The sequence below is a fragment of the Juglans regia genome, chromosome 16 (assembly GCF_001411555.2).
Source record: "Juglans regia cultivar Chandler chromosome 16, Walnut 2.0, whole genome shotgun sequence".
Lineage (NCBI taxonomy): Eukaryota > Viridiplantae > Streptophyta > Magnoliopsida > Fagales > Juglandaceae > Juglans > Juglans regia.
The window spans coordinates 21404450-21417768 of record NC_049916.1 but is presented as its reverse complement, the minus strand read 5'-3'; the positions used below and the strand labels follow the sequence as shown (position 1 = coordinate 21417768).

Sequence of the window (13319 nt, the reverse complement as noted above, 5' to 3'; positions counted from 1 at the left end):
AATTTTTTTAAATTTTAATATAATAATAATATTAAAATATAATATTTTAAACTTTTAAATAAAATATATAATTTTTATTTTATTCCAAACCTGTCCTTTGTGAGAGAGATATTTTTCGTAATTTCTTTCCCACGTCATCAAGTGTGCAAGATGTGTTAAATATAGGAGTTGCTGTGTAACACATTTCTATTTGAAAACTGTAATACAAACTTAGATAATTTTATCTTTAATTTTTTTAAAAATTATAAAATTATTCTTCTTGGAATGATATTATTTTTATTTAATGAAGAACTTGTACATGCAATCCTTAAGTGGAGATTGCAAATAGAATTTCTTTTTAAATTTAAGATTTCATCTATTTTATTTAATTATTATAATTTTTAAAATTTTTTATATAAAATATAATGAATAATTTAAAATTTTCAAATCTTAAAATAATAATAATATTTTATTCAATTTTTAACTTTAACTTTAATTTCAATTCATTTCATCTCAATTCACTATCTAAATGTCACCTGAACATACCATTATCGGCCAAAGAAATGTCTTTCCTGTGACCTTCGGTTGATGATCATTTTCAGATTTTTTCTTCTTCCCATAGATCCATCGGCACCGATTTTCGAATTTTTTTAGTGCATTTTCGAATGGCATTTTTTATTCGAACATATATTTGGGATGGGTCGAAATTACTACTGGTTGCACGAGGAAGAGTCGATTTCGCAGACAGGATTTAAAATCTTAAGACAAAGGAACAATGTTCACCACAAGCAACTACAAAGAACACTCAGACTGATGATGTGAAAAGAGTGAAGCTTTTCGGCACTCAGATATTTAACTCAACAATGCTTCTACGTATAGTTGCTTGATGCAAGTGGTCGGGAGTCGCTGACACCACGTCAACCCAAAAAGATAAAAAAAAAATAAAAAGACCAAAGGTGCGAAAGAAGAAAGAAGAAAAGAAAAACAACTTTCAAATTTCATCTAGCTTTCTTCTAAGTGTTCGATCATATGTACCCCTTCGACCCATGCAACCCTACTTTCCTCCTTTACATCTCAGCCAAATCTACTTAACTTGCATCAAACCTTTTGAGATTCCAGATTCCATGGTTCTCCATCGCCGTTACAGTTCCTCATAATAGCCATAGGAAGAAGCAAAGACAAAAAAAACATGTACATATCGAATCTTAAAGCTTTTGACTTTACTTTCATTGATTAGCCAAACAAATAGTGAAGCTTAAAAGCAAGCTAGAGAGCAAAGATCCTCCTAAAAGCAAAAGTTGTAGAGACTAAACAAGAGAGGTAGAAAAATGGGGTTCACCATGAATTTGAATCTGCAACTTCACGTAGCCATGGTGGCCACCAACATTCTCTCCCTCTACCATCTCTCCTCCACAATTCAAACATCTAGGAAACCCCCAGCTCCGCTTCCTATCCCTGACCGACTTCTTCACCAACTCAACACCATACGCGCCACCATCAACCGCCTCACCCGCCTCCAACCCACTCCCAATCCAGCCACCAAAGCTGCTGCCGCTGCCGCTGCCACCACCATACCATCGGATCTCCTCCTCTACTCCCTCCTCTCTCCCATCGCCACCTCCTGCCACTACCACCCATACCTCTTCCACCGATTTATGAATTATACCCCATTCTCTCTCTTTCCTCAGGACTCCGACGGGGTGACCAAGTCCCTCATCCTGCGTGGCTGCTATCCACTCCCTTGTCACCGATGCTTCTCCAAAACCCACCTCGTCTCTTTCCCACCAAACTGCCTCACTGTGCCGTTGAGGTTTCTTCGGCGCTTCAACGGGATGGACTCGCCGTCTTCAACGGGATGTGCTCTGTGGAAGGATCGAGAGAAGAAGTTCTTGAGGAGGGGGAATAAGGAAGAGAGGAAACACAAAGAGGGAGGGGGACTGAAGGAAATGCAGAGAGGGAGGGGGACTAAATGAAACGCAGAGAGGGGGACTGAGGAAGAGAGGAAACGGTGTGTTTTGTTTTTTCCACATAAGCACCGTTTACACACTGACTGTATGGGTCGACTATATTTAACATTTTTCTTAACTCAATCACTTCCTGATATTCCAAAATGTCTTTTTAGACTATATTTGAACGTTGAACTGTGTTTAGTTAAGTTGAATTTTTTATGAATAGTAGTTAGTTAAGTAGTAAAGAAAATTATGCGGGATCCAATCTAAACTGAGTTTGAAATGTGTTTGGATGTTAAGATGAGTTTAATACTTTTTATGAAAAATTGAAAAAAAATTGTGAATCTTACGTATTAAGATGTTTTAATTTGAAAAAAGTTATGGATCTCATTTATAAGAAGGTTTTTAGTTAGAATGAGTTTAGTAATTTAAAAGTTTAAATATTACACTCAATTTAAAATTAGACTAAGCTTAACTTGAACTCAACTGAGTTAAGTAACTAAACGAATACACTCTCCACTAATAATTAAACATCATGAGTGGGTTGCACACGAACAAGATTGCATTCTAGAACTGCACACTGGGAGAAGGAGACGTTGGAGGGAGGAGAACGTACGTGAAGGAGAGACTTCGGGCCGGAAGAAGAAGCTAGAGGCCGGGCCGGGGGGGAGAACATGAAGGGAACTTGAAGGAGCTGGAAGAGGAAGGAGACGCTGAAGGGAGGAAACGATACGTGGAAGTAGGAGAATAAGAGTATAATAATAAGAGTACAAGAATAAGAGTACAATATGTATAAATTATACATTTACACTTCCATTAATGTATTTATTTCAGACTATATATATATATATATAAAGAGATTAACTTCAAATAGGATTAGGTGAATAAAGGAATTTTACACCCTCCAATCAAAAATTTACACGTGAGCATTTTAAGAGAAGAAAAATAGAACCACTCACAGGCAAATCCCACTCTCTTTCTCCCCCCCACCCCCTCGTTCTCTCTCTTTCTTTCTCTCTCTCTCTCCTCCCTTTCTCTGTTTTTTTCTATGGCGACTGATTTTTTTTGGCATCTGCATCCAAATTTTTGTGCTTTTCTTTATGAATTTGAAAACGTTTATGGATAGACAACAAAAACCCAAAAATATTGAAGCACCAACAAATGCCCAAACCCATCGTCACGGAATTAACCATCTTCTTTTTCTTCTTCAAAGAAGCTATATATAAAGTTGCTATGTTCTACTCCCAGTAAGAAGAGAAAAAAAAAAAAACAAGAATTCGCACTGCTATAAGTGTTCTATTCCCAGCAATAAGAGAAAAAAAATTAACAAATTTGCACTGCTGTGTTCTTCTCGCAGCCCTCAGAGCAAAAAAAAAAAAAAAACCTTAGCAATGGCAGAGCGAGGAGAGAGAGCGCACTAGAAAGAAGAGAGAGAGACGAGGAAAGGGAGAAAAAGGAAAAGGAGATTTACTTACATGTTTGTAGTTCTATTATCGTTCACTTGAAAATACTTACGTGTCAAAATTCTATTAGATGGTGTAAAAGTCCATAACTCACCCGTCCGTCCCCTAGTCTCTCCCATATATAAAAGCTTAGAACTAATTAATTAGAGTCTGATATAGCCAAGATAAGGTTTCACTGCAGATCCCATCCACAATATCCCATTATGTTCTTCAACTTCACTAACGGAGTCAAGTGCCTTTCCACCCTTTCCATCCAAAAGATGAGCAAACTTTCCCTCTTCATCCATTTCTGCAGCCACTGGATCTTTTGCCCACAATAATGAGGTCTTATGATCTGAATCTGGGTAACCCATGAATCCTTCTATATCTCTCCCACTATTCAATGCCACCCAGAATATTCCCTTGCTGTTCCTCTTGATGTTGTCTGGGGATCTCTCCAGCTGAGAAAATACTTCTGAGGTATGATTCTTGAGCCAAAGCCTTAGGATTCTGTATGTGCCACTCTCTGCCAGTAGAAGAAAGGAATTGTCTTTGCTTAGAGCCACACCATTTGGAAATGCTAATCCTTCAAGCAAAACTGTCACTTTCTTGGTTCGTGTGTCGTACTTCATCAGTCTCCCTGTTCTGTCTCCGTTTATCAGTATCTGTACCCATTCCCTACGATACATGGGGAGAAGTAGAACAGAGCAGACTAATTAAAGAGATGCATTTGGAGAGTACTACTGAATATATATATATATATATATATATGTAGATACATACATAGATATATCATGTTCTTGAAAAATGGGTACCTATATAGTTGAATAAAGAATAATTTAAATGTAAATAAAGTAACTAAATGTTTAGATATTAAGATCACGCATTAGCGTTTTTCACAAAATTTTTACTAATAGGAATAATCATATTTGAATGCTTTCATATCATGATCACACACCATCATTTCTCATATATATATATATATACATACATATATATATACACCTAGAGCGTGTAAAGTCCACGCACTCTCTTTGAAACCAAATTAATCAACTCCGGAGACAACTAAAATAGAGTTTATGATATTTTATCTGTATATTTTCCACTGAAATATCTCAAATATTACCAGAAATTTTCACCTCAATAGTTATTATATATTGAAGTAAATTTCTTGATTCTTGCGATATTCTTATTAATTAACATCTTATATATATCTAATCTAGTTTTCCAAGGAAAAAAAATTGCATCTTATTTAGTTATATTTTTAATTACAAAAACTGATCCCTCTAACTTAAAAAGAACAATAGAAATTCAATTAACCTTTGAATATAAAAATTTTCTATAGCATAATCTTTAATCTAATTACTACTCCTCTCTCCATTAATTGGGAATAATTTTGCTTGTCCGGTAATTGCAGAATTATTATTATTTTTTTTTAAAAAATAATCTGTATAAATCCCAATAATTATTAAAAAGTGCCAATACTCCCCGAGTGGTGGCATTCATGAGAAGCATATCATTGGAAAGGGTAAATCGTTAATTATTACGTATGCAGGCTAGCTGCCCAAAAGGGCCCAAAACGTACGTATGGCTTTAACTCCAACTGCAGGGTCAGGTTAAGTTGAAGCTTGGGAAACATGCTTGGAAGCTTCATCACCATGATCTCCCTTAATAACGCATGAAAAAGGAATGGAACAGACATCCTAATAAAGTAAATAGAACAAAAACAACGTAACCAATTAACTAATTTACGTACCTTCTTTGGAATAAAACGCTGCTGTCTGTAAAATAAACCACACCAGCTTTGCTGTCGATGTCCAGAGCATTTGTGAATGCAAAGGGGACACCTTCGGCAGAAGTGGCAAGTGGTTCGGCGGCGCCGCCTTGGGGTCCTACCATGAGGAGGCCAAAGTAGGCATCCGCAATATAAAGATCACAAGTTGCAGTGCTGAATTTGAGGCCCAGGGGCCTCCCACATATTGGTTCAGTGTTGGGGTTGGTTGAGCCATCACATATCTGCCTATTCCTGCAAATTATCAGATATAAATTTATAACTAACTAGGGATTTGTTTCAATGTTTTGAATATCGTACTAGATGTTATATTGGTCAAGACATTAGAACGAAATATTTCGATACTGGTACCGTTTCGGAATAACATTTCAGAATACTTGATATATAAATAAATTATATTTCAAAATTATATTTCAAAATAATAGTCTATATATAAATAAATTATATATAAATACATATATATATAAATTATAAATAGTCTAGTCTAAATTATAGGTTAAAAAATAAGATTGTAATTTGAAAAAATGAAAAAAAAAAAAGACCGAAATATCGGCCGGTACATCCGGTACCAGCTAGTATGAAATAGATATAGTACCTGTACCGGCCAAACGGCCAGTACGAAAAATTTCGGGAAACTATGGTTTGTTTGGGTAACAAAGTATTTTCAGATATTTTTTTTGGATAGGTTTGGTCAGTATTGGGATGAAATACAAAATTCTTATATCATCTCATCTCATTATTATAACTTTTAAGGAGTGGTTTGGATTCAGAGATGAGTTGAGATGATTTGTGAATAGTAAAATAAAAGTTAAATTATTTATTATATTTTGTGTGAGAATTTGGAAAAATTATTTTGAAATTTGAAAAAGTTGAATTGTTTATTATATTTTGTGTGGAAACTTGATAAAGTTATAATGATGAGATGAGATGAATTGAGGTAGGTTTTGAATGTAAACAACTCCTAAATTCTCACACAAAATATAATAAATAATTCAAAATTTTCAAATCTCAAAGAGTAATGTTATACGCCACACTTTTATCCTATTTTAATCATACTAAGTAGTATGTAGCACATTCATCACCATTAGATAATAAAAAAGTATTCAATAAATGATCATTTAATAGTGATAAATGTGTTACATATTACTTAATCGGATGAAGTGTGATGATAGTATGGTGTATATAATGTTCCTACTTTTTAATATAGGGTCAAATACAACATTCTCAAATATTACTCAAATACAACTAAAAATTATGATCATAATTTCATTTTCAAATATAACTCAAATACAAAATATTTTTTAATTTCAAATTTTCAAAATTTTCATCTAATCATTTACCTAATCATTATCCAAACACATAACTCAATACAACTTTCCCAAAATTTCAAACTAAACACAAAAAACAATACAACTTTTTTAAATTTCAAATTTACAAAAATAATATTAAAATAAAATTTTAATTTTATAATATTTCTATTTAACTTTTTCTCCGGCCATCGTTTCCAAAATTCAATAAAAAATCTAATTAAAATTATTTTATTACTATTCACAAATTATTTCACTACTATTCAAAAAATTTTGAAATATTTTAAACCCTAAGTTAATCGTTAACCCAGGTCGCAAAAAGTCACTAGCTAGTGCATTAATACTCATGTATATTAATTTTGGTTAAGCCATGTATATCCAAATAAATGATGCAAAACTAGGCTTGTCCGGATCATCTGATGTATATATAAAAATCTCTCACAAGAAATAACTAACATCATGAGTAGTAGTAATCCGAGACCCAAGTTAATTAATTATGCAAGCTCGTCATCTTATAATATATGTGCATATATAAATGTATATCCAATTAAGATATTAGAAATTAATAGTTACGAAAATATTTCTGATTTAATTTGACTGCATGCAATATGCTACATACAATCGTGAAGTGCGTAACTGCCGCGTAATCGCTTTGAAAAATAGTGGGGTCTACTATTAAAAAATTAATTTTTTTCATGTGGATCCCATGTTTTATTCATTTTTTTCAAAGCGATTACGCAATTTACGGTTGTAAGTATCTTTTCTCCATTTTGTAATATGAATTTTAAACTGTCAACAAATTTATAAATTATTTACTGAAACTTATATTTCATATGAGGAGATAATTATTAGGTGGGAATTTTAATTTGATACACATATAGTTTAGAAGTCACATGGAAAAATAGGTGGTCGACTATTATATCAAACAAAATCTCGTTTTCCCTACAAGTACTTACCTTCTGCCATATAATATATTTGCCGTAAGTTAGCCTTGTATGAATATTGCATACTGCTGTCGTTTGACAAAATAAATTTACAAAAATAAATTTATTATGTATTTTCTTATCATCTCATAATATAATATTAAATAATAAATTTATAAATAAAATATAATAAATAATTTTTAATTATAATTTTAATATCATATAATGAGATGATGATACTAAAATAATAAAAATTGAGATGATGACCAATAGCATTACTAAAAAAATTTATACAGTCTAAGGATGAGCATGTCATTTTTTATAGTTTAAAAAAAATTGTATTTTTCCTGTTAATTAATGTATGATTTTGATGATTGATCAAGTGGTTAATTTTCTAACGTTTCTAGCCAACGGAAATGCATGTCGTTTTGGGAGTACTAGTACTAGCAGTACGTAATTATGCTTGATCACCTAGAACCTCTCTCTCTCTCTCTCTCTCTCTCTCTCTCTCTATATATATATATGTAGATGGAAACATGCATATACAGGAAGGCTTGATGTCCTTAATCTCCTTCAATTCAATTTAATGTTAGAAAACATATATATCATGCATGATCGAACTCGAAGAATATATATCAGTACTGTTAAATATTAATCAACTGATCTTAAGCTTGCCTCTTTGCAGAGCTGATGGCAAACTCAGTCCACCCGAACTGGGCTCCTTGCCACTTGAAGACTCTACCATCTGAGACCCCGACATACGGTCCTCTTCCCTGGCAATCAAATGCAATACTTTCAGGGCCAACAACCCCACTAGGGAGAAGAACTTGGTTGTAGTTTTCGAGGTGATGATCACCAATTTTTGTAGAAGAAATACTAGGGAATTCACGAGACGGGATAATATTCATGAATCTGCAGGGAGCTATAAAGTTTAGGAGGAGGAGGAGGAAGAACAAAAGGGAAGAAGAGGCTGGGAAAAGTACCAGAGACTTCATGATGACAGATCTAAAACAAAACCAAGATCGAGGTTCAAAATCGATGAGTACTACTTGTGGCTGCGGTGAGCGATCGGAGGGGGGAATATTATATATAGTTGGTGACCATAGCTATCTAGCTAGCTAATTAAGGTTGTGGGAAACAGTAGTGCTACTACTTGTTTATAGCCCAACTACTTCGCCATTATTCGGAAGAAGATAATAATACGTACTGTTGTATTTATGGCGATTGCAGTGGTTCATGATCAAGTTGATTAGAAAAAAATAAAAAAAATAAAAAAAATAAAAAGTTGATTCGTATAGTCGTCTGTCCCTTAATTTCAGGAGGAACGACACAGAATGAATGATAGTAACTAGTCGGAAATATTTCTCTCTCTCTCTCCCCGTCAAACAAAAGACTGGAGGACTTCACCAACATAATTACTTTCAAAGATAAGAGCAACGCCCAGCTAACCTAGCTGCATGCTGCACTCTCTCTCTCTCTCTCACTCTCGAACAAAAGCCGGGAGGACTTTACCAACATAATTTTTTTTTTTTAACTAAGTTAGTTTCATTAAATAAAAAAAAAGATATATAAAAAAGGAGTGAGATTCCCAACAATCACCTCAAAACAATAAAAAATAATATTGAATACATGGAAATGAGGTGAGGTTTATTTGAGACTAATATTTTAGTCCTTACCCCTGTCTTACAAGAGGACGCCATTTTATATAAAGACGAAAAAATATTTGCAAAAAAGTGAATAATAGAACTACCGTCAGTTCCTCCGCTGGAAGCGGTGGTGGCAGCGGATGCATTGTCACATATTGTCTAGAGTGGATTTTTGGAGAGGTCCACTATCCCTCTTAAAAGATTACTGATTAGGAAAAACAGTAACATAGAACAGTCGGATAGGATGAGAGTGTGGTATATAGCATTACTCTTTTTTTATTTAATAATCGATTTCCATACATGGGTGCGTGTGTCTTTCTTATTGATTAGTTTGTTTTAAAACGTATTTAAGCGAGCCATAAATACATGTGAGGGTTCAATATACCTCTTAAAAGGAATTAAAAAAGGAATTAAGGAAGGTTGCGGAAGTCAGATGCAGACACCCTCATCTACAGGCCAATCTGTCACCCTACAGTCCGGTCATCTCAAGTTTCCTTTCCCAAGTGAATTCATAAATTTTGCTAGCCACGTGGCCTCATCTGATTCACAAATAGAACCAACATACACAGTCAACCCGCCGGCAAATTCTGAACCAAAGCCTGCAGACAAATAACCCACCTAACCCAGAACCTTCAGTTTTTCAGCAGGTAATTGCTCAATTTCAAAACACACAAAGCCTGCATGTAAATCAAGCCCAAAGCCCAAAAATATCACTGATGCTTAGTCCCTCAGGCCGTCCATGTCTTGCCTTTAGCCCACAACAAGCCGACCCAAATTCCTTTACAATCCAACCTCTCCGACGAAATAATAGCTCCACAACAAACCAACGTTTTACCCCAATGACCCAATACACCTTCAATAGCCCAACAGTTTTTCCATCAGATCAATAATGGTCAAGTGGAAACAGCCTTGATAACAAAACCAAAACAACCCAACGATCATTCACGGAATTCCTAGAACTCACAAACGAAAAAACCCTAGCCAACCCTCACCTCACCAAGGAAAAAGCTCCAAAGAAGAGGAAGGAAACTCCATCGGGTAGCAGAGCACGTTCTCTTCCATCCAAATGAAATAGCACTCAATTGATCGCTCGAGCAGACACCATCGGAGAAGATGAATTCTTAAGTAACAACCAAACTCTCGAAAGATCTGGAAATCAGCTACTGGATGATGACACTGAATCCCCCTTGGTTCAGCCAAGCAAGAAGACTGGTGCAAACATGTGGGTATTCCGGAAAGTCCCAAAGAAACACAGATTCTCACTTTACAAGCTAGATGACGTGGAATAGTAGGGTAACTCCTTCAACTCTCCAGCCATGAATCTCTTCCCTTTAAATCCAATGACCGAAGAGGTAGGGTCAAAACTGCCCTTAGAATAAACATGAAGATCCTCACTTGGAATTGCAGGGGTATTGGTCGACCCCGTGCAATTAGAAATCTGAAGGCCAATATCAGGACTCATAATCCTGATGCAATATTTTTGTCTGAAACCCTTTTGCATGATGTAAATACTGCTGCTCTTGTCAATAGATTAGGATTTTCCCATTTTTTTTATAATCCCCCCACTGGGAAATGGGGTGAGCTTTTGTTTATATGGTGTGATGGTGTAGATGTTGAAACTGTTTTCATTTCCAATAATGTAATAGCTATGTTTGTCTACTTTGACCCTGCTCATACTCCATGGTACTAACTTTAGTTTACTGCCCAGCTCAGAAAAAGCATAAACCTAACTTCTGGAACATCTTGAATACTCTCTCTGAAAACTATCCTGGACCCTTGCTTTCCATTGGTATTTTAACTCAATCCTCAAATAATTTGAAAAATCTGGAGTAAGGCCTTTTGCAACAACTTCGTCTCTAAATGATTTGGCTTTATATATGGAGCAACAAGGCATGGTTGACTTAGGTTACACTAGTCCCCTTTACACTTGGACTAATAACAGACATGACCTTAATAACATTAGAGAAAGACTTGATCGTGATGTTGCTAATATTCAATGGAACAACCTCTTTCTTGATGCAAACATCAAAACCCTTCCTATACTTTCCTATGATCATTCTCCCATTTTACTGGACACATCAAACAACCACAAAGGGAAAAAATCTTTCAAATTTGAAGAGTTTTGGATTAGAGACAATTCCAGTTTTAAAGTGGTAAAATCAGCTTGGTCAACACATGTGACTAGTTCTCCTGCTTTCATTCTTACCAAAAAACTCAAAGCCACTAAACTTGCATTGAAAAATTGGAACATTAATTGTTTTGGTCACATCCAAACTGCCATCAAGAGTCTCACCTAAAACTTAATGACCTTCAAAATCGGCAACAACTCTTGATAATATCATCATGGAAGAGATCACCAAAGAGAACCTTAATGAGCAACTTAAAAGAGAAGAATCCCTTTGGCGCCAAAAATCGAGAAACACTTGGTTAACAACTTCTGACCTTAACACAAAGTATTTCCAAAATTCCACTATCATTCGGCGAAGAAATAATAACATCAATTTTTTGAAACTAGAAGACAACCATTGGACCTCGGATCCCTCCATTATTAGGAAAAAATTTTGCAATCATTTTCAAGGAATCTACAGCCCCACTAATCCTGATGTTTCATATGACCTTGAAACTCTCATCCCCAGCAAAATTTCTGAAACTGAAAACGAATTTCTTTGCAAAATACCAACTGAAGAGGAAATTTTCAACACAATCAAACAAATCCCTTCGACAAAGGCCCTTGGTCCCGATGGTTTCACTGGTCTCTTTTATAAGCACTATTGGACCATTATAAAGGATGATCTTAATGAAGCCATCAAGAACTTCTTCATTCATGGAAAAATTCTAAAAGAAATGAACCACACGAATATTGCTTTTGTTTCCAAAATTGATAATCCGAATGCGGTTCATCACTTCCGTCCCATCAGTCTTTCTAATGTTAGCTATAAGATGATTGCAAAAATACTAACAAATAGGCTAAAGACCATTCTTCCTAGTCACATTTCTCCTTATCAAATGGCCTTTGTCCATGGTAGGCTTATTAAGGAAAATATCATTCTAGCTCGAGATCTTCCACCATTTGAAAAAAAAACAAAAGAGGCAAAATGGGTAATATGGCAATAAAGATTGATATGGAAAAAGTTTTTGACTTTATGGAGTGGTCTTTCATACTCTCTATTTTTAAAGCTCTAGGATTTGGTCAAACTTGGATCATGTGGATTAAGGAGTGCATATCTACAGTTTCTTACTCAATCATCCTCAATGGTACTCCAACTGGTTTAATTCATCCTGGTAGAGGTCTTAGGCAAGGAGATCCCCTCTCTCCCTTTCTATTTATCTTAGGCAGTGAAGTGCTCTCAAGATTGATTCTTAGGGAAGAAAACAAATAAAACTTGAAAGGGATCAGTATTTCAAGTAGAGGTCCCACCCTCTCTCATCTCCTTTTTGCTGATGACCTAATACTTTTTGGTGATACAACTGTTAATTCTGCTCAAGCATTTGCAAGATGTCTTGAAATCTACTCTTCTTGGTCTGGTAAAAAAATCAATTTTGGAAAATCATCTATCCATTTCAGTATCAACACTCACAATAGAATCAAATGAGAGATCAAAGAAATCCTAAGCTTCAAATCCTCTCCAACACAGTTGATATACCTTGGTCTTCCTCTTTTCATCCAAGCCTAAATTTTTTTTTTTTCAAAGATATCCAAGAAAAGGTCCAAAATAGACTGCAAGGTTGGAAAACAAAGATTTTGTCCCAAGCTGGTAGAACAACTCTCATTAGGACTGTTGCTAGTACTATTCCCTCATATTTCATGTCTACTATATGGGTTCCAAAATCTTCCACAAAAAAATGGATGCTTCCTTTAGAAGATTATGGTGGGGAACTGAGAATAAAAAGGCCTACACTCCCAAATCTTGGAAATCCATTTGTCAACCCAAATCTTTAGGAGGATTAGGCCTTAAAAATATCTATTTTTTCAATAGAGCCTTGATTTCAAAATTTGCTTGGAACCTTGTAAGCAATTCAAGTGGTCTCTGGAAAACTTTTTTGGTTAACAAATATATGAGAAATACTACTTTCTTTGAAGTGAACTCCAAACTTACTGATTCCTGGTTTTGGAAAGGGCTCCTAAAACAAAGAGACTTCATCAAATCAAATTGTTGCTTCCAGATTAATAATGGCATCACAGCCAGAGCCTGGTCTGACCTGTAGATCCCATCATTGCAAAATTTCTCACCAAGACCAAATCAAAACAATCCTCCAATTGACCCCACTCTGAAAGTCTCG

The 13319-nt window shown here is 35.0% G+C and overlaps 1 protein-coding gene across 1 annotated transcript; it reads right to left on the bottom strand.

The window, feature by feature from the left end:
* Positions 1-3374: 3374 nt before the first annotated feature.
* LOC109003811 (protein STRICTOSIDINE SYNTHASE-LIKE 10-like) lies at positions 3375-8542 on the bottom strand. The gene is made up of 3 exons (XM_018982112.2): positions 8068-8542; positions 5127-5396; positions 3375-4048 (listed from the first exon to the last, which is right to left on the bottom strand). Exons 1-3 carry the CDS (start codon positions 8385-8387, stop codon positions 3535-3537), a joined length of 1104 nt encoding a protein of 367 aa, XP_018837657.2. The 5' UTR covers positions 8388-8542; the 3' UTR covers positions 3375-3534.
* Positions 8543-13319: the final 4777 nt, after the last annotated feature.

Excerpts from the sequence above, each read along its gene's own strand:
- LOC109003811 (XM_018982112.2), bottom strand. The coding sequence starts at position 8,387 with ATGAAGTCTCTGGTACTTTTCCCAGCCTCTTCTTCCCTTTTGTTCTTC. Across the intron at positions 5,397-8,067 it reads GCCATCAGCTCTGCAAAGAG|GAATAGGCAGATATGTGATG; the intron begins GCAAGCTTAAGA and ends GATAATTTGCAG. Across the intron at positions 4,049-5,126 it reads AGCGTTTTATTCCAAAGAAG|GGAATGGGTACAGATACTGA; the intron begins GTACGTAAATTA and ends CATGTATCGTAG.